The 24,864-nt window shown below is 42.2% G+C and overlaps 1 protein-coding gene across 1 annotated transcript; it reads right to left on the bottom strand.

Annotated features, from left to right (window-relative positions):
- Positions 1–9,329: 9,329 nt before the first annotated feature.
- On the bottom strand, positions 9,330–11,983 carry LOC120739820 (transcription factor 7-like 1-B). Its single transcript, XM_040041719.1, has 6 exons — positions 11,717–11,983; positions 11,393–11,424; positions 11,217–11,279; positions 10,851–11,007; positions 10,436–10,478; positions 9,330–10,317 (listed from the first exon to the last, which is right to left on the bottom strand). The coding sequence occupies exons 1-6, from the start codon at positions 11,981–11,983 to the stop codon at positions 9,524–9,526; spliced, it is 1,356 nt and encodes a 451-aa protein (XP_039897653.1). The 3' UTR covers positions 9,330–9,523.
- Between the last annotated feature and the right edge of the window lie 12,881 nt (positions 11,984–24,864).

Genomic DNA, 24,864 nt, shown 5'->3' with positions numbered 1-24,864 from the left:
ATAATGTAAACATATCATCAAATAATCCAGGACTCACAAGCAATGATATGATGAACAGAACTATAAAGAACAAAACTGAGAAATGCTTGGTAAACTGACCAAGAACTATGTCATCATGTCATTTTTTAATATCATAGTTAATGTGTCCTGATTTGTAGATATGGCCATCTTACAAATACCAGGAAATCCAACTGGGTGACAAGCCAGAGTTGTTTGCCCACACACCCACTGACTAGAAAAAGGGTCCAGGACTCTTCAAGCTGGGATACAGGCATTAAAGAAAAAGATGTAAACAGATAGAAAGTCATTAGGAAGGCATAGTCTGTTGTTGCTGCTGCTGTCAGACTTTTTAATTCATCCACTTGTGTCAGACACATATTGAACAGGAATAAACATGACTCACTGCACTCTCACTTTGTATGCCACAATGTTTGCTTAGACACCTGTATGCTTATATTGTTTATTATATCCCAGAAACATTAATGTTAAAACTTGTGCTCCTATGTCTATATATAAGTTTATTTTCATATATCTATATTAATCTATTTATAGCTCCATTCCCTCACTTCATTTTATACAATTGCTTTGTTCCTGCATGAGAGCTATTTAAAGTGGTTTCACACACAGTGCCTCCAGATGAATACAGAGTAGTTTTGGACAGCAGAGGCTGGAGAATGGTATTGCTCTCTGTGTGAAAAATAACTACTTTTTTGAAATGAAGATGAATGTATGTTGTCAAGGCAAAAAAAAGTTTTTTCTTTTAAACAGTACATTGCATAATGAGAGTTGGCAGTTCGTCTTGTAATTGGAAGGTTGCCGGTTTGAGCCCCGGCTCCCACAGTCTCGGTCGTTGTGTCCTTGGGCAAGACACTTCATCTAAAACCTACTGGTGTTGGCCACAGGGGCCGATGGCGCGATATGGCAGCCTCACTTCTGTCAGTCTGCCCCAGGGCAGCTGTGGCTACAACTGTAGCTGCCTCCACCCGTGTGTAAATGAATAGTGGAATTGTAAAGCGCTCTGAGGGTCTCGAAAAGCACTATATAAATGTAATCCATTATTATTATTATTATTATTATTATTATTATAAGATTAGGGAAACCTGCAGTCAGCTGAGACTGCAGAAGTCACTTGGATGAGTGACAAAACTTTTCTCCCATTGAAAACGCTACGTCCAGACGAACAGAATCAACCTTTAGGGATTTAATTACCTGGATGATTGAGCATGCATCAAGACATTCTCCATGTTGTTTCTGAATTCTTTGTCACCTTATGAATAATGTATATAATTTTGAATAATTTCATGTAAATTTAAGTCTTATTAATAGAAACTGAGGAAAGAATGTAATTTGTTTTTACACGTCTTGATACTTGGATATGGGGATTAATAGGTAGTTATTTATATATTTTCATTATCTTCTGTATTTCAAACTGTAAATTAAGCTTGTTTGGTTATATTTTTTATTGCACTCTTGTAATTTTTCATGCTTATACTTTTAATACATTTTTGATAACATAAAAATAAATCTGAAAGATACCTGCATTTTTCAATACAAAATTCACAGATATTTTCAAAATTGATTTGGCATGCAGCGTTACATTGGTAAAGTATAATATATTGCATTAGAAACTTTCACAGGATCAGTACTGGACTATATCAAGTTCTGTATTGCAAATGTGACTGTGGACAAAAGCATTCGGGTTTTCCCAAACCAAAAACCCTGGATGACCAGCGACGTCTGCACACTCCTCAAACCCCACAATGCTGACTTTACAGGGAGTGCAGAATTATTAGGCAAATGAGTATTTTGTCCACATCATCCTCTTCATGCATGTTGTCTTACTCCAAGCTGTATAGGCTCGAAAGCCTACTACCAATTAAGCATATTAGGTGATGTGCATCTCTGTAATGAGAAGGGGTGTGGTCTAATGACATCAACAGGTGTCCTTTGATGTGTTCTCACTTTTCACTTGTATACCTCCAACCGAGGCAGTGGAGACTGTGTGCATAATTATATCAGGTGTGCATAATTATTAGGCAACTTCTTTTCCTTTGGCAAAATGGGTCAAAAGAAGGACTTGACAGGCTCAGAAAAGTCAAAAATAGTGAGATATCTTGCAGAGGGATGCAGCAGTCTCAAAATTGCAAAGCTTCTGAAGCGTGATCATCGAACAATCAAGCGTTTCATTCAAAATAGTCAACAGGGTCGCAAGAAGAGTGTGGAAAAACCAAGGCGCAAAATAACTGCCCATGAACTGAGAAAAGTCAAGCATGCAGCTGCCAAGATGCCACTTGCCACCAGTTTGGCCATATTTCAGAGCTGCAACATCACTGGAGTGCCCAAAAGCACAAGGTGTGCAATACTCAGAGACATGGCCAAGGTAAGAAAGACTGAAAGACGACCACCACTGAACAAGACACACAAGCTGAAACGTCAAGACTGGGCCAAGAAATATCTCAAGACTGGTTTTTCTAAGGTTTTATGGACTGATGAAATGAGAGTGAGTCTTGATGGGCCAGATGGATGGGCCCGTGGCTGGATTGGTAAAGGGCAGAGAGCTCCAGTCCGACTCAGAGCACAGCAAGGTGGAGGTGGAGTACTGGTTTGGGCTGGTATCATCAAAGATGAGCTTGTGGGGCCTTTTCGGGTTGAGGATGGAGTCAAGCTCAACTCCCAGTCCTACTGCCAGTTCCTGGAAGACACCTTCTTCAAGCAGTGGTACAGGAAGAAGTCTGCATCCTTCAAGAAAAACATGATTTTCATGCAGGACAATGCTCCATCACACGCGTCCAAGTACTCCACAGCGTGGCTGGCAAGAAAGGGTATAAAAGAAGAAAAACTAATGACATGGCCTCCTTGTTCACCTGATCTGAACCCCATTGAGAACCTGTGGTCCATCATCAAATGTGAGATTTACAAGGAGGGAAAACAGTACACCTCTCTGAACAGTGTCTGGGAGGCTGTGGTTGCTGCTGCACGCAATGTTGATGGTGAACAGATCAAAACACTGACAGAATCCATGGATGGCAGGCTTTTGAGTGTCCTTGCAAAGAAAGGTGGCTATATTGGTCGCTGATTTGTTTTTGTTTTGCTTTTGAATGTCAGAAATGTATATTTGTGAATGTGGAGATGTTATATTGGTGTCACTGGTAAAAATAAATAATTGAAATGGGTATATATTTGTTTTTTGTTAAGTTGCCTAATAATTATGCACAGTAATAGTCACCTGCACACACAGATATCCCCCTAAAACAGCTAAAACTAAAAGCAAACTAAAAACTACTTCCAAAAACATTCAGCTTTGATATTAATGAGTTTTTTGGGTTCATTGAGAACATGGTTGTTGTTCAATAATAAAATTATTCCTCAAAAATACAACTTGCCTAATAATTCTGCACTCCCTGTAGGTCTGTTGACAGAGCTCTGTACAGGTCTGCTCGAGCTGACCTGAAAAGGGGTCCCACCTGTCCAGCAACAACACACGAGAGGTGTGGCATGGAATAATAGACATCATAAACCACAGAGGCAGAACTGTGAAAACAGAAAACCTGAGTGTGCAGCTAGCAGAGGAAATAAACAGCTTCTTCGCCCGCTTTGAAACACCACAACAGCAGCATTCATCTGCCTCAGCCCTGCTCCCATCCTCATCCTCACCTGGTTCCTGCACCGCTCCATTCACTGTAACGGAGCACGATGTCAGATGTGTGTTGCTAGCAGTGAACCCCAGGAAGGCGGCCGGTCCAGACGGAATACGTTGTAAAGTGCTAAGACCATGTGCCCACCAGCTCACCCTCATCTCCACCAGAATCTTCAACCTCTCACTGGATGAAGCAGCCATCCCATCCTGTCTAAAATCAGCCACAATCATCCCAGTGCCAAAGAAGTCTCCCATCACCAGCCTGAACTATTATTGCCCTGTGGCCCTCACACCGGTAATCATGAAATGCTTTGAGAGACTAGTCCTTCAGCACACCAAGGATTACCTCCCCCCAGAATTCAACCCCCACCAGTTTGCATACCGTGCAAACAGATTCACAGAAGATGCCATCACCCTCCACTCGGTGCTGAGTCACCTAGAACAGCGGCAGAGCTACGCCAGAATGCTCTTTGTGGACTACAGCTCACCCTTCCACCACTCGCCCATTGAGAGCCTACTAACTTACTGCATCACAGTATGGTACAGCAGCTGCACTAAGGCGGATAGAGCCACCCTCCCAGCATGTTTGCAATGAGTAGGAGATGCTCTGTATCTCACTGTACAACTGTATAGTGACAAAGGTATTGGGTTCTTTTCTAAAAATTGCTATAAACAGAGGAACCCAAACTGATGAAAAGTGGCGAATATTTTTTTTCAAATGACTATTTTTAGTGGATGTTTGATATAGAAGCAGAATGACAGAATGTTAAAAGAAGTTACTTTTAGTCGCTCTAAGCTGGGCATTGCGTTCTCTGGCTGTTCAAAGCCATGGAACTTTAGAGTTTCCAAGCAAATAATGATGGCCATACTGATGTTCTTTTCAGTACATTTTACTTTATGTTCATTTTCATTTTTATGATGTTTCTATTTTTACATAATTCCTCCCACATAGCAAAATTGGTATGGCCTGGATCTGTCCCACACAATGTGCTTACACATGGCCTGCGTACCGCAAAGAATGACGGCCCTATGGTGGCCCAGATCTGGTTTACCAGAGGTGGCCCACACATGAGCCAGCACAAGGCCAGTTGCAGACACACTGCTGGCCCTGTGCTGGCCCAGAACAGTTTCAGCTCTGGCCCCAGATGTCAGCCTAATGTGTACCTTAGCCATGTAAGCCATGTAATAACAACATGTGCTGGAACATAATAGTGCAAAAGTAACATGACGAAACTCTGTTCAGACAGTGAATGGACTGATTCTTATACAGCGCTTTTTTACTCACCCATATTACTCAAAGTGCTCTATACAACATGTCACATTCACCCAATCAGGCCAAATGTGGCATGCCATCACATAAACAGTGCCATCTTACCATGCCAGAAGTCAGCCAGCAGTGCCGGCTTGACACCAGATCCAGGCAAGACCCGTCTGCTATGTGGGATGACTTGTTCTTTTGGCGTTTTAGTTGTGGATTATGTTTGGGCTGTGTCTCTTGCCCTTTCAGTATTGTTTGCTTGTGCTTCTAAGTGTCCTTTGTTTCTTTTTAGGTTATGTAGTATGGATTAGAGATATTTTGTATGTTGTTTTTGTTTAATAAATCCGCCTTTTGGATTATTCCCTGATGTGCCTGAGTTCTGTTATTTAGTGTCACTTTGAAAGGACACACATCCAGCATTGACATATAATTGTTCTTTCAATTTTTGATAAAGATTACAGTGAATTGAGATGTAACTTGGCCCAGAGGTACGGTAGGACGCCCAGAGTAAGAAAGTGTTGAAAGTTGGACATCAACTATTATGGATGATTTTTAATGAATTTTTGAAATTTCCATAATTGTAGTGTATTGACTGTATTGAATTGCATATAAATGTCCTTTAATTTTTGAGGAATTTTACAGTAAATCTGGCTGAAACTTGGCACACAGGTAGAGTAGGTGTCCCAGAGAAGGAATGTGTTGAAAGTTGTACCTCAACTACTAAGGATGATTTTTAATGAATTTTTGAAAATTGACATAATTCTATTGTATTGACTGTATTAGATTGAATAGAAGTTTCCATTAATTTCTGAGGAATTTTACAGTGAATCTGGCTGAAACTTGGCACACAGGTACAGTAGGTGTCCCAGAGAAGGAATGTGTTGAAAGTTGGACCTCAATTACTCAGGATGATTTTTAATGAATTTTTGAAAATTGACATAATTCTATTGTATTGACTGTATTGGATTGAATAGAAGTTTCAATTAATTCCTGAGGTATTTTACAGTGAATCTGGCTGAAACTTGGCACACAGGTAGAGTAGGTGTCCCAGAGAAGGAATGTGTTGAAAGTTGGACCTCAACTACTCAGGATGATTTTTAATGAATTTTTGAAAATTGAGAGAATCCTATTGTATTGACTGTATTAGATTGAATACAAGTTTCCTGTAATTTCTGAGGAATATTACAGTGAATCTGGATGGAACTTGGCACACAGGTGCAGTAGGTGTCCCAGAGAAGGAATGTGTTGAAAGTTGGACCTCAACTACTCAGGATGATTTTTAATGAATTTTTGAAAATTGACATAATTCTATTGTATTGACTGTATTGGATTGAATAGAAGTTTCAATTAATTCCTGAGGTATTTTACAGTGAATCTGGATGAAACTTGGCACACAGGTACAGTAGGTGTCCCTGAGGAGGAATGTGTTGAAAGTTGGACATCAACTATTATGGATGATTTTTAATGAATTTTTGAAATTTCCATAATTGTAGTGTATTGGCTGTATTGAATTGCATATAAATGTCCTTTAATTTTTGAGGAATTTTCCAGTAAATCTGGCTGAAACTTGGCACACAGGTAGAGTAGGTGTCCCAGAGAAGGAATGTGTTGAAAGTTGGACCTCAACTACTCAGGATGATTTTTAATGAATTTTTGAAAATTGACATAATTGTAGTGTATTGACTGTATTGGATTGAATAGAAGTTTCCATTAATTTCTGAGGAATTTTACAGTAAATCTGGCTGAAACTTGGCACACAGGTACAGTAGGTGTCCCAGAGGAGGGATGTGTTGAAAGTTGGACCTCAACTACTAAGGATGATTTTTAATGAATTTCTGAAATAGACATAATTGTATTGACTGTATTGGGCTGTTCCATTGTAATTTGTGTGCGCGCGTGTGCGTGTGACTGTTCGCGCGCGCGCACGTGTGCGCGAGTATAGGCTTTCAATCAGGATATAAAGCGAAAAGGCGCTACGGTAAAGACTGGTGTAAAAGCGCAAGGAAATTTATGCGGCGGATAGGAGGCGGCTGGCTTGACCGCGGCTCACAAATGACGGCTCACTTTACCGCGGTGGTTTGGAGGTCTATCTCCCCCCACCACCACTTCCCCTGCCAGTGGCTGTCTCCCTCAGACATCGGTGCGTTGGTGGTTCTTTGTGTCTGGGGATGGGCGTCCAGGTACACACCGGCTCACTCCTTGGTGGCCGCTTATCGGGGCCTGGAGCCTGGGGCTCGCTCGGGCCACTTCGGAGGTGGGGTGCCCCCGGCCTCTCGGCCTGGGGCTCGGTCACTCAGGCACAGCTGGCTGCCGGCGGAGCTTCTGCTCCGCGGCTGCTGAGTGAGCCCTCATCTGGGACTCTCCTCAGCTCTTTCTGGGACAGTGGCGCGGCTGCCCCTCTGTTGGTCTTCCTTGGTCTCTTGTGTTCTGGGGGCCTCTGGATGTCTGGAGTTTTGATCTCCTCCATACCTGCTTCATGCCCTGGAGGACGGGGCTGTGCCCCCCCCCCCCCCCCCCCCCCACACACACACACACACCCTCTAGCAGATCGTTACATGGAGGAACCTTTTAAAAAAAACAAGCGCGTCCATGCTCACAGGTGTACACACGGGTGATCACACCCACAAACTACACCCTTTTTGGCTCCTACCTCAAAGCACACTGTGCGCTGTTGATCTTATGTGCTGCACAATAATGTTTAATATTTAGTATTTACTGTCATATTCCCATATATCATTGTGATGTTGTTTATTCTATTACTCTTGTTCTCTTCTGCTTGTTTTCTTTTTTCTTTCTCAACAGGTGATCCAGGTGATTGATATATGCATTTTTTTTCTGCCCATTCTGTTGGTTTTTGTTTTTTGCCCTTCTCCCCCGTCCCTCTTCTCAGCTCTTTCTCCCCTTCTTTCCTCCAGTCAAGTCTGTCCCGTATTCAGCAAGTGAAAATAAAATAAACAATAAAAGGTGAATCAAAGGGACCATTATGGCAAGACTGGGATGGTCAATTTGGTAAAGTAAATCCGTTGGGCATCTTTCTTTGCCTTTAGACAATAATTCTGATGGCAAAAGAGCCAAACGGGACAGGCAAAAAAAGAAAGAAAAAAAAAGAAAAAAAAAAGGAAATGACAGTGAATAAAATCACAGGTTGGAAAGAGAGTTTAAATAGAGGTGAAATTCACATGCGCACAAACACCACATGCTACAGATCACAGACAGATAAGCGGAGGGAGGGTTATTTACTACATATATCCTGAGTGAGTGAACCTGAAAAAAAGACTCTCTCTGGAGGACTGGGTTACATGACTCAGGCGTGTATATATATTTATATATACATATCTAAAACCTCTCCCTTTTATATACAAATATTAAACGCAAACATGTGGACAACAATAGTTTGTCACAGCTACCGCTGATGATTTATAGGCGGGAGCAGGACGGGCGTAGTGCCAAAAGAAAAAAAAAAGAGAGAAAAAAGAAAAAAGAAAAAAGGAAAGAAAAAAAAAGAATTAAAGCCGAAGAAAGATGCCCAACGGATTTACTTTACCAAATAGACCATCCCAGCCTTGCAGTATTGGTCTATTTGATTCACCTTTGCTTTTATTGTTTATTTTATTTTATTTTATTTTATTTTCACTTGCTACACACGGGACAGACTTGACTGGGGGAAAGAAAGGGGAGAAAGAAAGAGGGAAAGATAAAGGGCAAAAAACAAAAACCAACAAAACAAACAGACAAAAAAATACATATATCAATCACCTGGATCACCCCTCTGAAAGAAAAAAAGAGAAAACAAGCAAAAAAAAGAGAGCAATATAATAAACAACATCATCGCAATGACCTATGTGTCAGTCAGCTGTGCCAGAGTGACCGAGCCAGCACAGCCTGTGTGTGTGTGGAGGGATGTCTGAAAAAAAAAAAAAAAAAGCAATCAGGCTGAATTAGGACCAGACTAATCTTTTTTTCACATTGACACTGTTTATTTTATACTGTTTATTACACTGGCAATGATCAAAAGTGTGAGGGCTTATTTTACAAGAGCTGTGTGCCTATGAATGGCAAGTGTAGGTGTGTTTTCTCTTTCCAGTGCCCGTTTACAAATGGAATGCAGCAGCCCTGTGGAGTCTCTGTGTCCTGTGATGTGCTGCTTCATTAACCAGATTCAGGATGTGCATTTATCTGATAGACTGTTCGTCTGCTTTGCTGACAGCCAGGTATAAAGCTTTACATAAACAGATACACTGCCACTGGATTTTGGAGGCCATTTTCCTAGCATAAAGTACCAGAGGTCTCTCCTTGCCTCAGTGTGTGAGACCACATACCACCAGGGAATGGCAGCCTTATGGGTTCCATTTAAAGGGTTTATATGAGTGATATCATTACAAACCCAGACGGTTCATACGAGAGGTTGATCCAAAAGCAGACTCAAGAGCTGACTTACTTTTTGATCAAGCTTTATTTACACACCAAAACAAGGATTATCTGTACACGCGTGCACACACACACAAACACACACACATGGAGAGATTTCTGGCAAGCAGTTCTGAAAGAGAGGAAAGACTGCAGTGAGCTAAGACTTTATTACAGAAGGTAGCCGTGGTTTGGGGGGTGCAGGACTGATCTGATTATGGTCAGAACCAGTCTGCTTGAGGAGAGGAGGGCTGTAGAGGCTGTGCAAAGGGCCCAGGTTGGAGGTCGTTAAGTAGCGACATCATACTTTTTACAGTTTGGCTGAAGAAGGGAGGCGTTGACTGGCATTCAGTGGGTGCAACAGGGGAGGCCAGCAATTTGGATGGAGAGGAATTCTCCAGAGAAGCAGGGCTAATCAGAGTAGGAATGTTAGGAAAGGAGAATGTATCCGGCTGTGGAGTGGCAGGGAGGTGGTTAAGGAGTGACCACATGTCTTCCTGAATGTCAGCGAAACCAATAGGCTCTTTTTGGTGTTGAAAGAATGTGGCAGAAGAGGCAAATGATGTGGATAGAGACGTATATACAGGAGAAGCAGGGTTGGTCTGATTTAGGTGATGACCAGTGAATGGAGAGGAGGGCTGCTGAGACTGCTCAGAAGTGAGGAGGGGGTCAAGCTGTTCCACCACTGACAGCAGTGCTTCATCAGTGTCACTGACAAACGTGGACTGGAGCTGGACGGGTGCAGCAGAGGAGGCCAGTGATGCAGATGGGGAGAAATCCATATGAGAAGCTGGGAGGACCGGATTTACTTGACACACAGGTGCATCAACTGTTGTCTGTGTGTTCTGCAGCTGCACACACGCTGACTGCTGATCAGGAAGGTTGGTAACAGCTGGCTGTCTCTGTGGCTGCTCAAGAGGCTCCTTCGCAACTGAATAGGAAGAAGATGGCTGTGTCTGAGCTGGCGTCACACAAAGCCTCTTGGCCTGTTGATCTTCCTGTTTAGGTTCAGATGCTGCACAAACAAACACAAACAAAAACACAGTAAGTCTTCTTTTGTTAACAGATTTCCGTCTTCTTTTCATCACATTTCACATGAAAAAAAGTTATAATTCCCAGAAATCTCCTCTCACCTGTGCTCGAGGTGCGACTTCGTGTTCTCTTCCTCTTTTTGCCCTAAAAACAAAAATATGAGAATTTTCATCAGTTGATCCAAACTCTGTGCACTGGTTGTTTCATAATTCAGTGCAGTGATGGGCACATGTATGGACTGCATGTTGGCACTTTGGACATATGTAGTTTTCTTTGGTGGACCAGTCTGGATGCTCTGTGGCGTGACGGCATCTCTCGGTTTCAGCCTGATCAAAATATTTTGCTTGTTGTTCTTTTGAGAGAGACCCCCACTGAAGACAGACAATCATGAGAACACACTGTCAGCATCGATAAATACTCAGCTACACTGTTACTACAGGGCAGCTGGCACACATGCACAAACGTGAGCATAAAACATTAACAGATGCATAAATATATGCAGAGTTACACACTTACCCTCTTTCCCACAACTGCATTTATGGCTGCACTGCCAGTTATGTTCAGTTCCGCTGTCACCTTTGGCCTCTGCTCCTTCAGGTAAAGCATGAAGGCGTTTGGTGGTTTCTTTATATACAGCCGGTTCTCATCCTGTTGGGCTTCACATTTCCTTTTTCTACAGGAATAAAACACAGAGTCAGAGCACATGCTAGCTTTATGTACAGCTGTGAGCAAACTAGTTTAAAAACATGAGTAAAGCTGTGAAGCTGAATGTAAGGAGGCACCATTAAAGGAAGCTGATTACAAGAATTCGCACAAACATCTGCAGATGAAAGACAGACAGATTCCTGCAGATCACTGACACAAAGCACCACAGAAACTTACTTTGGAGTGGAGGTGTTGGATGGGGGAGCAGGAGGGACAAAATCCCAGACTGGAACACCGTGCCTACACAGATGCAGAGACGGATACGAGATAACAGAGTTTATGAAGATACAGATGTTCAGCAGCTGTTTTCTTTTGTGTGTTTTACGTATAGTTCTCCAGCAGGATGCAGGTACTGGATCATTTGTGGAATCCCGAGCACATTACACTTGAAACACACAAAACACACAACAGATGATGAGAAAAGCTGGAATGCTATGATCTATCCACTCGGTGGAAGAAGTGATCAGTAGGAGGAGAAGACGTGCATAAAACTACATTCATACATAGCTGGACTTTGATCTCCTGCGTTATTCTTTGGAATTATATTTCACTGGCAGTGACTAAGTTTACTGTTCAGCATTTTAGAGTCAAATAAAACTTTTTCTTTCATGTGGACTGAAGAATGCAACAGTTTTAAGCATCTTTATCAATAAAACTTCAATGAGACCTGTCACTACCTCTGGGTGTCTCAGCTGTCCCTGGCTATCTGTCCCTGGCTGACTGTAGAGGTGAGCTGGCGCTGAGACCATGAGTGGAACCAGCTGCTGAGTCACAGGAGGAGCTGGTTCTGGGGGAATGAGGCTAACAGATTCTCCAGTCTGAGGATCTGATGCTGGCTGAGGGGGAGCAGGTGTCCCAGTGGGGAAAGGAGGGAGAGGCAGAGGGTAGGATGTTTGCCCCAGAATGCCAACTTCAGGAGTGGAAGGCGCTTCTTTCGACTGCATTGTTTCCAAAATATAATTGTTTTGGTCCCTGATGTCCATTTTAAAGACAGACGGGTTGAGGGGGTCGCTCAGAAGAATGGAAAACTGCGTCTGTCTAAGATCCTGTGGCACACACAATTATAATTAGGTTTTATAATAGGTTTTGCTCTCTTTAGACTGCGTTCTTACATCTCATATAACACAGAACTAAACTAAGGACAAGTATTATGTGGGAACAAGGTGTGAGTTAACAGTTAAAATCAGTTAGAGCGAATGTCATATTAAAATATGCTATTTACTGATGATAAGATATTTAAAAATGTTATATTTGTACAAATTCAAACCAAACAGAGAAATACAAAAAGCTAACAAACTAATTAACACCCTGTTAACCGTCATGACTTCACTGCATTTATATAACAGCAACTGTTCTTGCTTTTGTAACACAAACATTTTATATATTCAAGAATCTGTAATTCAGTAACACTAACAAGGTACATGAGCACTTAGAATTTGATGATTTAAACAACATTAAATTTTGTTTACTTTTAATTTTGCATCAGCTTAGCCAGTTACGACATTAAAATAATGACTTTTGTGATTTAAAACCTGATTTAGCTGACATGTACTGCAGAGGGAAATATGGTTTTTTTAAGCTGTAGTTACAAGTTGCTCTGCAACACAATATGATGCATTGAGATGAAATCACCCCAAAGTTTGATTAAAATGTAACAAGAATGTGCTGTATGAAGGCAGTTACAAAACAAATATTACCTAAACATTTTTATGTGCTACAAAATGGACATAATGGGGTGATTAAAACAATAGCTGTCACTTTCTTTATTTTTTATATTATCTCCAGTCTTAGCAGAGGGCAGTGACACTATTGGTTTAACCCCAAACAGATAATTCTGTTCATCTGGACGTACCTTTTGTGGATGGACGTTTTTCCGTCCGTCCATCCATGGTGAAGGCTACACACCGCTTTCTGACATTTTTTTCATCCTCAGGCGATTTGATGTATCCCTCTATTGGCTCTTTGAGTACATCAACCTTTGCCAGTGGATTCAGCACCCTGCTGCTCACAGACTAGATCAGGCTAACTGTTGGGTCTGCGCTTCCACAGGTCCCGCTGGTTTAGAAACTTATTCCCATCAACGATAAGGAAGCAAGACAATCAGTGATCAATCGATTTTACTTGCGCAAGGGAAGCCCTGGGGTGTCTCAGAAAAGCACTCTGAATCCAACCACAGACGACTTGTTGTGCTTTAGAGTTTCCTCCATATTGAAAACTGACATGTACTACAATGCTCCAATGTTGTCCGGCAGTCTCACTCTCAACTCATTGACTGGCAGATATGCCAGAGATTCTGGCAGATGTGTAAAAATAACTCAGTTGTTTGGTGGTGGCTATTGCGGAGCTGCCACAAGAGGCCAGGTGGATGAGGGAAAGGTGAGGCAGGAGGAGCAGAGGCGGCCGGAGGTGAAAAGGAACAGTTTGTCCCGTACTTCAGCTAGGATGGAAAAAGACACAACGCTGGAGTTTTTCTCTGTCTTTACGCTGTCAGCTGTCTCTTCTTCTCTCAATCAATCATGAAACTGATCAATGATCGCCTGATCGGCTTTTCTCTCTTGCTTGTTTATCGCCCACTTTGCGCCAGGAAGAGGAAACCAGCCGATGTCGCGTTAAACAACAGCAGCACGTTTAAGCTTGATCAGCTGTTGTTAGAATTTATTTAATATTGATTTCTAGTATCAGCTGATGTTTGCTGGAGCCACAGCTGTAAAAGCTGCTGGTCATTATGTCGGTTTGGTTATCTGGGGAGAGGGAAACATGAAGATGAAACCAGGAGATGTCCTCACTGAATCATCAGAGCTGAACAGGTGATGGAGAAACAGGTTTACCTTTTAGGTGACAGGAATGAGTTGAAGGGAAGTTATGAACTGTTTCTGAGAGACAAATAACACCAGGATCCTTTTCTAAGTAGCTGACAGCTACGTGTGCAGGGGCGGGTCTAGCAAAGCTTTGCCAGGTGGGCCAGGTAGGGCATTAACAGGGAGAGGGGGCATCTCATTTAAAATATCTAGTTTTTATTAAATAATTATCTGAATCTTACAACCAAAGTTTTTATCTGATGTACAACGTATAGAAATCATACATATACCAACAAGACAGTGAACATCACTGTCACAACAGCGTTTGTTTTCATTCAAAGGCTTTATGATTTTTCCTATAATACCTGCTGGGCTGGTCTCTAATCAAAATGCCCAGGCCGATTTTTTGTCCCAGTCCAGCCCTGCTTCTACAGATGATCTGTAAACTGGTTGACAACTACTCTTTCAAGGATTTTTGAAATGAAAGGAAGGTTGGAGATTGGCCTACAATTAGCTAAGACTGCTGGGTCTAGAGATGCTTTTTAAGTAAGGGTTTAACTACAGCCAGCTAGAAGGCCTGTGGTACATAGCTGTTTATTAGAGATAGGATGATAATATTTAAGATTGAAGCATTAATTAATGGCAGGAATTCTTTGAGCAGTTTTGTAGGAATGGGGTCACTGATCCACTGACCTCAGAGATTCAGACATGTATGACTGATAGGCATTTAAAAATTTTGGACTCTGAAAGTCATCAACAAAATCCTAAACTGGACCATTAGTAGGCGATCCAGGGATGATTTACTCGGGTGGAATAAAAGGTAATTACAATAATGCAGGTGAGATGAAATAAAGACATCATTATAATCATTTAAACTTCAATTTGAGATTTAAGACAGGGAACAGATAATAAAAAACAGAAAATGAAAGCATGTTTGTACAAACAAGGCAGCATATTTTATCTTTACTTCTTTACACTAAAAAGTGTATGTGGTTTTAATTTTTTATAAGTAATGAGCAATTTACTTCCCTGGCCCACTTGATAACAAATTGCAGATTTTTTTTTAATCTGTGAAGAAATAACAGCAAAAGGTTCTTTTCTTGACTTTTATACATTTTATTTTGTGATTTATTCACATATTTTGCTGCTTAACTTCTTATAAACGAGAGACTAACTCTTTTACTCAGTGTGATTGTTTTTAATCTCGCTCTAAGTTTGATCTGTTATTGTATATTTTTCACATTTGTATGCAATATTGTATTTGTTTTAAATGTTATGTATATGGGTTTTTTGCCATAATGACAGGTCTCTCTTCAAAATGAGATTTTTAATCTCAGTGAGATTTTTACCTGGATAAATAAAGGACTAATAAAATAAATAATAAAGGAGATAGTTTTTTAGTCTCTATTTGTGACTCTGTCACTGTTTTCTAAACCCACCCCTCTCTGATTAGATTAGGGACAGCGACAAACCACATTTAGCAGTTTTGAGGTCTGAAATATTTTTTTAGTTTGCAACCAATGGTGAAATCAGTCAAAGACATAATTTATTATAAGACATAAAAAAATTACTTGTTCAGCGGCAGTTCCACTGTTGACCCTCTGGATGTCTCTGCAGCTCCACTCTACTTACAAACACACCACCCATGTCTCTGTCCTAAAAATGTGTTTTTTGCTTCACAGTGTCCGATAAACATAATCTAACATAGTGTTTTCATTCAGATATTATTAACTGTTTCTAGACATGTTAATGTCTTTTTCCATTCCCTTATTCCTTTTCTGTCTAATTGCCATTGCTAAATATCAAAGAAACATCGATAGTGTATGAACTGTATACGCTTTATATTATTTTTTATCTTTCTTCTGCAGCCTGACAAAACACAGCGAATCACAGCTGTGTAGACCAGCTAACCCAATGATCTGCACCATCAGCAATCTTCTCAATGCACTTTATGCTTCAAAGTAAAAATAATTACAAAAATATTACAGAGATATCCCCAAACAACCCACCAAGAAGAAGCAAATGGCGATAGTGGGAAGAAAGAGCTCCCTTCTAAACCTCCAGCAGGACAGGCTAAAATGAGGGGCAGCATTTGCCACAACTAGCTTGGTGGGGAGGGCTTAAGAGAAAGAGAAGAGAGAAAATGATAGGAAAGAGAGAAAATAATTCATCTCAATAATTCAATAATTCATCTCAATAATCGAATAAAATCAACCCTTGATGCATTTTGCAATTGCATTTTATGTGAAAGGAATATCCTATTAATACTAAAAGAAGATAAACTACAGTTAAAAATGCTTCCTGTCGCTAATCTCATCCAACACTTTTATCTACTGCCAAACCAATGCACCACACTGTCATTTTCCTTTGAAATGAGGAAAAAAGTGTGATGACTCAAGAAGTTGGTTTTGCTTTCATTAAAAAAAAATGGCAGGGGCGTTTATTAAAACTCATTTCTTACATCTTTGGGTCTAATGACTGACAGGATCAACATCATCATCAGCCCTGACGTTCGTTAGTGGCGTGATGGTCAATTACTGCTGATGGCTTCACACCTTTAATGAAACGAGTCATTAAACATGGGCGAGTCTGAGGTCAGCAGAGGTCAGCAGAGAGGTCAAAGTTCAGTACTTCCTGCTTGTTAAACTGAAGTTGTAGGTTTGGGACACGTGGCATTGCTCTGTGCGGTCATGGGGAGGTAAAACATCTGATCAACAGTCTGATAGAGGTGTAATGTTGCAGTTTGAGTCAACTCTGCATTAGTTCCTATATTCTGAACAACATTACTTCACACAGCTATAGAAAAAACAAGAAACAGTGGACCAAAACACTAAACACTATGAGGCAAATAGATACTAACTTTATATAGTCTAGGGGTTGGAAAGCAGCTCTGATAGCTCATGTAACATGCTTAAACTTGTTGAACAGTGCGAATTCTTTTGCATCCCATGATATGTGTTTATACACCACTTTGCATTTAATCAATAGTTATTATTAGTCTGTGGCTCTCTTCCACAGTGTGACTTTGGTCTTCTGACCCTCAACCGGTAGTGGCAGATGGCTGCAGCTCTACCAGAGGTTACTTCCTGTTAAAAGAGTTTCTCCTTCCCAAGTGCTTGCCCAAAAGGAATCATTTGATTGTTGAGGTTTTCTCTGTATTGTTGTAAGGTCCCACCTTACAATATAATTGTTGTGATTTGGTGCTGTATAAATAAAACTGCTTTGAATTGAAAATTTAGTCCTTATTCTTGACATGTAACCCTTCCAAAAGTACCAGACAGACAAGCAGTGGCACTGGATTCGACGCTAACACCAGGTGAACTCCAGGAAGCCCTGATAAGCAGTGTTGGGGAGTAACAGAATACATGTACCTGCATTACGTATTTAAAATACAAAATATGAGTAACTGTATTCCGTTGCAGTTTCTGTGTAAAAAGGTGGTATTCAGAATACCGTTACTTTGTTGAAATCAAGGGATTACACGTGAGTCTTTTCCTGTTTCATATGTTAGGCTATGCCCTCTCTATTTTTGGTAATTCCACGCCGGTGGAAACCCAAACAAAACACGTGTTCAGACGCTCTAATGCCTGTCTCAATCTCGCGGCCCATGTCACCTCGATTTGAAATGTTTTTAAAAATTAATGTTCAAAAAATTATTTAATATGAAGGCAATAGGCAGAGTGTTACAGGCATAGCCATGGCTGGACTGGGACAAAAAATGGGCCTGGGCATTATGACTAGAGACCGGCCCACCTGGTATTATAGGAAAAGCCATAAAGCCTTTGAATGAAAACAAACGCTGTTGTGACAGTGACAGTGTACACTGTTTTGTTGGTATATGTATGATTTCTATACGTTGTACATCAGATAAAAACTTTGGTGTACGATGTCATAAGTCACTGGACACTGTGAACATCCACGGTCACCACTTCATGCATAATGGACCTTCCATGTGTATGGACATGTGCAGGTATACATGAATGTATAGTATACATACACCGTAAAAAAAAAAAAATCCTAAAAAAACAGTAATATTCCGGCAGCTGGGCGCCAAAATAATACCAGAAAATAACAGAAAATAACTTGATGTGTGTTCTGTGGAGTGGGTTGAATTGGCGTGGTTGGCTGACACCGCGACTCTATGTGGTGGGAGCGTGATAGGGGTTCGGTGTCAGCAGCGTTACGTTGTTGTAGAAAAAGATAGTGAATAAACGCCTGGTGTGAACCACTACTGCCTCCTGCTGGATTATTTGGGGATTACCAGTCCGCTGCTGAGACGCTCGGGGTCGTGCGGTGTATGAGGCACGAGCGCTCTCCATTCATTGCGAAGTTTAGCGATAGCTGCTAGCGCCCCGCTAGCCGTTTAGCTAGTGAGCAGTTTAGCCAGTTCAGCTCCCCAAACCCACGGTCGTTACAATATATTAAGTAATCCAAAGTATTCACAATACGTTACTCTCATTGAGTAACGTAACAGAATACGTTACAAAATACATTTTGCGGCATGTATTCTGTAATCTGTAGTGGAATACATTTTAATAGTAACCTTCCCAACACTGCTGATAAGTGTGCCCAATAATAAGGCTCCAGGTCCAGATGAAGTTCCAGCAGAATTCTGAACAATTGTGGCACCAGTATTCCACAGAACATCGCAGAAAATCAAGGAAAATGGCAGACTACCATCAAATATGAATTCTGTCAACACTAGTCTCCTGCTAAAACCAGGCAAAGACCCTGTATTTCCCTCAAGCTATCATCCAATATCCCTTAGTAAAATAATCTGCAAAGCTCTCTCAAAGAGATTAAAGAAGATTACTCCCTTCACTGTAAAAAAAAAAAAAAATGCAATATAAAAGTATTTTACTGTGTATTTTACAGTTTTGTACAGTTTTTCTAGAATATCATTAAATTTACATAAATAGACTGATTTTACATTTCAAATGTAAAATAACATAAAATCACTGTAAATGTAATAAAACGTAATTTCCTTGTTTTTTAAATATATTTGTCTGTACATATGCATATTTAGATTGTTTAAATACATTCACAAATGCATCAAAATTTCATAAATATTTGTCCGTTATTTGGAAGATTGAACTGTTAAATTCAAATCAAATCAAATCAAATCACTTTTATTGTCACATCACATGTGCAGGTACACTGGTACAGTACATGTGAGTGAAATTCTTGTGTGCGAGCTTCACAAGCAACAGAGGTGTGAAAAAATACAATAACATAAAACAAGCAAAATATAAGGATGGCTAAATCTGAGAGTAATAAATATATGTACAATATAAGAGTGTGTGCATTACTGGATGTGTATACTAAATATGTTTTTCTACGTGTGTGTGTGTGTGTGTGTATGTGTATACATATTTTACAAATTAAATAGAGTAAACAATAAATATAATATATAAAATATACAGAGGTTGGCAGTTGGACATGTGCAAAACAGTGGCATTTATATACAGTGTGGAGTGCATAATGTTGAAGTTCCAGTAGTAAGGGTGAGGTGTCTATGAAGTGTTCAGCAGTCTGATGGCCTGGGGGAAAAAGCTGTCTCTCAGTCTGCTGGTTCGGGACTGGATGCTGCAGAACCTCCTTCCCGATGGAAGTAGTCTGAACAGTTTATGGCTGGGGTGACTGGAGTCCTTGATGATCCTCCCCGCTTTCCTCAGGCACCGCTTCCTGTAGATGTCTTGGAGGGAGGGAAGCTCACCTCCAATTATCCGTTCAGAGCACCGCACTACTCGCTGGAGAGCTTTGCAGTTGTAGGCGGTGCTGTTGCCATACCAGGTGGTGATGCATCCAGTGAGGATGCTCTCACTGGCACAGCGATAGAAGGTCCTGAGGATGCGGGGGCTCATGCCGAATCTTTTCAGTCCCCTGTGAAAGAAGAGGCGCTGCTGCGCCTTCTTCACTGTTTTGTTTATGTTTACTGACCACGTAAGATCCTCAGCCAGATGTACACCAAGGAAGTGGAAGCTGCTCACTCTCTCCACAGCAGCGCCGTTGATGGTGATGGGGGTGTGTACTTCTCTGCACCTCCGGAAGTCCACTATCAACTCCTTTGTCTTTGCGACGTTGAGGGTGAGATGGTTGTCTTGACACCAGTGGGTCAGGGCGCTGACCTCCTTCCTGTAAGCTGTCTCATCACTGTTGGTGATAAGACCCACCACTGTAGTGTCGTCCGCAAACTTCACAATGATGTTGGAGTTGTTAGTGGCCGTGCAGTTGTAGGTATAGAGTGAGTACAGGAGAGGGCTCAGTACACACCCCTGTGGAGCACCAGTGTTCAGTGTGATGGGGGATGAGGTGATGCTGCCCAGTCTGACCACTTGGCGTCTGTCAGACAGGAAGCTAAGGATCCAGCTGCAGAGGGAGCTGCTCAGTCCTAGATCCTGCAGTTTCCTGTCCAGCTTCGAGGGAACGATGGTGTTGAATGCTGAGCTGTAATCCACAAACAGCATTCTCACATACGTGTCTCTCTTCTCCAGGTGTGACAGGGCAGTATGTAGTGTCAGGGCTATGGCATCATCAGTGGACCTGTTGTGGCGGTATGCGAACTGTAGAGGGTCCAGTGAGTCGGGTAGTGAAGAGCAAACAAAGTCCCTGATCAGCTTCTCGAAGCATTTGCTCACGATGGGGGTCAGGGCTACAGGTTGCCAGTCGTTCAATGAGGAGATGGTGGAGGATTTGGGTACTGGGACGATGGTGGCCATTTTGAAGCAGGCTGGGACTACAGACAGAGAGAGGGAAAGGTTGAAGATGTGCGTGAACACTCCAGCCAGCTGAGCCGCACATGACTTGAGGACGCGGCCAGGAATCCCGTCCGGACCAGTAGCTTTGTGTGCGTTCACCTTCCTGAAGCACCTCCGCACATCCTCCTCAGACACAGTGTGCGCGCTGACGTCATCCACGGTGCGCACACTGTCCGGTCTCATGGTGTTCGCTGTGTCGAATCTAGCGTAGAATACATTTAGATCCTCACACAGAGAGGCCGTGGTCTGCGGTGTGCTGGTTTTCCTTCTAAAGTCTGCGATCGTGTTTAGTCCCTGCCACATACTCCGAGGGTTGTCAAACTGTTGCTCCACCCTGTCCCTGTACTCACGTTTGGCTGCTTTGATCATCTTCCGGAGTTGGTAATGTGCATGTTTGTAGTCCGGTCAGTGCTCGGTCAGTGTCGGCTTTTGGGGGAATGTAAACAGCCGTAATAATCACTGCTGTAAATTCCCTCGGTAGCCAGAATGGCCGGCACTTAATCATCAGGTACTCCAGGTCCGGTGAGCAGAAGGATTTGACCGGGTGCACGTTCGCATAATCACACCAGCTGTTGTTGATCATGAAACACACACCACCACCTCTGCTTTTCCCAGTAAGATCCTGTGACCTGTCCGCGCGGTGCACGGAGAACCCCGGTAGTTGTATTGCGGAGTCCGGTACCTTATCCGATGGCCAGATTTCTGTGAGGCAGATCACGCAGCAGTCCCACATCTCTCGCTGGAATGAGATCCGCGCCCGAAGTTCGCACAGCTTGTTCTCCAGAGACTGCACATTAGCCAGTAATAAACTGGGTAACGGTGGTCTGTTAGTGCGCCGTCTCAGTCGAACCAGAACGCCAGATCTTCTCCCTCTGTGTCGGCATTTGCGGCCTCCAGGGTCAGCGAACAAAGGCGTCTCAGGTGAGATGAATGGGGGGGTCTGCAAACGGAGGGTCCGTGTTGCAAAACTTGAACTCTGGAAAGTGATGAGAAAGTCCGTCTTTTATGTCCAGTAAGGTTTGTCGGTCGTACACAAGAAGACATGTGCTACTCGTGAAAAAATAAAGGAAAAGTAAAATTAAACACAAAAAACAGCTGTTGCTTGGGGGAGCTCGCGATGAGGCTGCCATACTCGGCGCCATCTTAGCCAGTTTCAAATGTAATACTATGGAAAAATATATAAAGTGATTCTTATAAACTTTTTTTTTACATCAAATAATGTTATTTAGGGCGATCGTGGCTCAAGAGTTGGCAGTTTGTCTTGTAATCGGAAGGTTGCTGGTTCAAGCCCCGGCTCGGACAGTCTCAGTTGTTGTGTCCTTGGGCAAGACACTTCACCTACCGCCTACTGGTGATGTGTCTGTGTGTGCCTGTTTGTCTATGTTTATGTGTCAGGTTGAATCTTAGACTCCACCTCTCTGGGAGCATCTCAGGTTCGGGGGAGATAGATGTGGGGGCCTATCTCCCCCCAACCCACTCCCTGCTAGTTGCCCGATGCTGATGTCCGGTGTCCGGGGCTGGGTACTTGGGTGTGCACCAGCAGAGCATGTTGCTGTAGCCCCCTGTGGCTTCTGCACCGTGGCTGCTGGGGGACCCCCAGCATCTGGGATCTTGGGGAGTCTGGGACTCACCTAAGCTTTTTTCTAGGAGGGTGGCATGGCTGCTCCTCCCGTGGTCCTCCCTGGGCTCTTGTGCTCTGTGGGGCCTCTATATCTCTTGGCCCTGGATCTCCTCCATGCCTACTTCATGTTCTGGGGGGCAGGGCTCCCCATACTTACTATTAGATATATGGAGAAACCTTGTGAATAGTGCGCTCATGCACACGGGTATTCACAGATGCACACTATCTTCCTTTGCTGCTGCCTCGAAACATATTGTGCGCCGTCATTCTTGTGTGCTGCTCAGTAAAATTCAATATTTATTATTTACTGTTACTTATGCTTATCTAGGTTGTTGCTGTGGTTTCCCTACTGTGTTGTTCTCTTTTTGCTTGTTTTCTTCGTTTTTTCCAGCAGGTGATCTGGTAGATTTTTAGTGTCTTTTCTCACCCCTTCCCCTCTGTTTTTCTTTCCCTCTCCTTTTCTTGAACTTCTCTTGTCTACATCTTTCTTTCCCTTTCCCCCGGTCATGTCTGTTCTGAATGTAATAACTTAAAAGTTAAAAAACAAACAAAACACTACATTTTTAGAAATATTTGTTGGTGTTTTCTTGGTTCTTTTTTTGTACTACTTGAACACTAAAGGTGCCCTCCAATGAGATGACAGTGCGAGCAGTGGCCCACAGCTCATTTAAGTTTGAGACTCCTGCTATGTAGCACTCAAAACACTTTATAGAACATGTTTCATTCACCCATTCACACAAGCACTTTTCTCTGCGTCCGTCCTAGTTTCTAGCTAACATTAGCACTCCTATGAATACATCAAGAGCAACTCCGGGTTCAGTATCTTGCCCAAGGCATGCAGCCTGGAGCAGCAAGGGATCAAACCACCAGCCTTCTAGTTAGCAGATGTCCTGAACTACCTACTCAGCCACAGCCATCCCAATGGGCCACCCCTTATTGGCTAGTGACACATGAGTTCCAATTCTTTATCCGCAAAGTCTGCCAGTGAGATCCACTCCTCATTCATGTAAAAAGGGTTGGAAAAAAATCAAAGTTTTGTATCTTAGAAATATAAGAATTTCTTATCGCTTATCACAGGTTGAACATGTGCTGATGGGTTTATCTCTTCTTGCACTTTATTCTGCTCTACTTTGTGATCCAAACTTACTGCTGAACGAAACTATCCCAGAATTCAACTCAGAATTGGTCACAGATAAATGTAATTAATTCAATCGAAGTGCTCAGAGAGTCAGATTCCCTGTAGGACGATTAGACGACTGATTTTTCTTCACAAACTTAAACGTCACATCATGTCTCCAGTAGCCATGGCGTGTCTCCAAAACACTTCTACAGATTTTTGTGATGTTTTGACTTCTGGTGCATGTTGGGAATTAGAGAGATCAGCCCCAGTGAAAGTGCAGATGAAAAACGGGCAGAGTTTTCATCCCTAACGCTTTGTTTCATCATCCGTCCATCACGGCCAATGATGAAAGGCCGCTCGTTACGCCTCCGGTGAGCGACTGGCACCGTTGGATCTAAATTCCACATCAGACCTCCTCACTGAGACAGACAGCCAGAGGTTATTAGAAGGAGCTCCAGGTTTGAGCACCTCAACACACACACACACATACACCCACACACGCACACACACACAAGTACGCTCACCAGTGCAGCCTGTGATCTATGATTCATGTGCGCTCATTTAAAATTGTGTGAAATATTTAAAGTTGGCTGGTCGGCCTCAGAGGGTCGAATGACTGACCTCTCTGCTCTTATTACTGCATGTAGAGGAGGAGTGGGTGGAGGAGGGGAAACGTTACAGGCAAAAAGGAGAGAAAGATAATAACATGGAAGTAAAGAAATGGACTGGATGCTCAAATGAAGAAATAGACTGATATTAACTTCATGATAGATTTGCCATTCTTGGTTATTCAGTCTTCATCTTTCAATTAACTGCTTTATGTTTGAAAAATTACAAACGCTGTGGTAGAGCCGATTTTCAGTCTCCCCTTTTTGTCATTTTTCAATGAAGCTTTTCATGGGTGTCACTGAAAATGGCTGGTAAGCGTGGTATATCCAAGTCTTTTTGCAATGCAATGAATGCTTCTGATAGAGCATTGCCGATGTTACTTCAAGTTCTTTGAAATTGTAATCACAAAAATCTGTTGGCAGTGAGTTAATTGTCATGCTTAAACATTAAGCAGCTACTAATCAGGTGCTTTGGAGATTGTATTGCATGGTGGATTACAGTTGACGGTAGTTTTCTGTGTTCAGGATTCCAATAATTTTTAAAAGATTCTAAACTCCACCAGGTGAAATAAAGCCCCAGCCCATGACCGAGTCTTCACCATGTTTTACAGATAGCTGTAGAAGACACAGTTGTACCTCTTTCTTGACCTCCTCCAGGCACATGGTATTGGCAGCGACTTGAACCAAAAATTTCATATTTGAATTCAGTGCCTGTGCCTGGAGAACTATTGCTCAAGACTACTTTAAAAAAAGACAAACGCCGTCTCTTTCCACACAAAATATAGAGAAATTATGGGTGTCTAGAGACTTCTGCACAGTACTGTGCATCCATAGTATAGTCTCAACTACCGTATTTTTCAGACCATAAGGCGCACCGGATTATAAGGTGCACTGTCGATGAATGGGTCTGTTTTCATACA

Source organism: Simochromis diagramma, unplaced genomic scaffold (genome assembly GCF_900408965.1).
Source record: "Simochromis diagramma unplaced genomic scaffold, fSimDia1.1 OVJJ01000304.1, whole genome shotgun sequence".
NCBI classification, from domain to species: domain Eukaryota; kingdom Metazoa; phylum Chordata; class Actinopteri; order Cichliformes; family Cichlidae; genus Simochromis; species Simochromis diagramma.
Note: the sequence above shows the minus strand (reverse complement) of the source record. Positions and strands in the feature narration are given on the sequence as shown.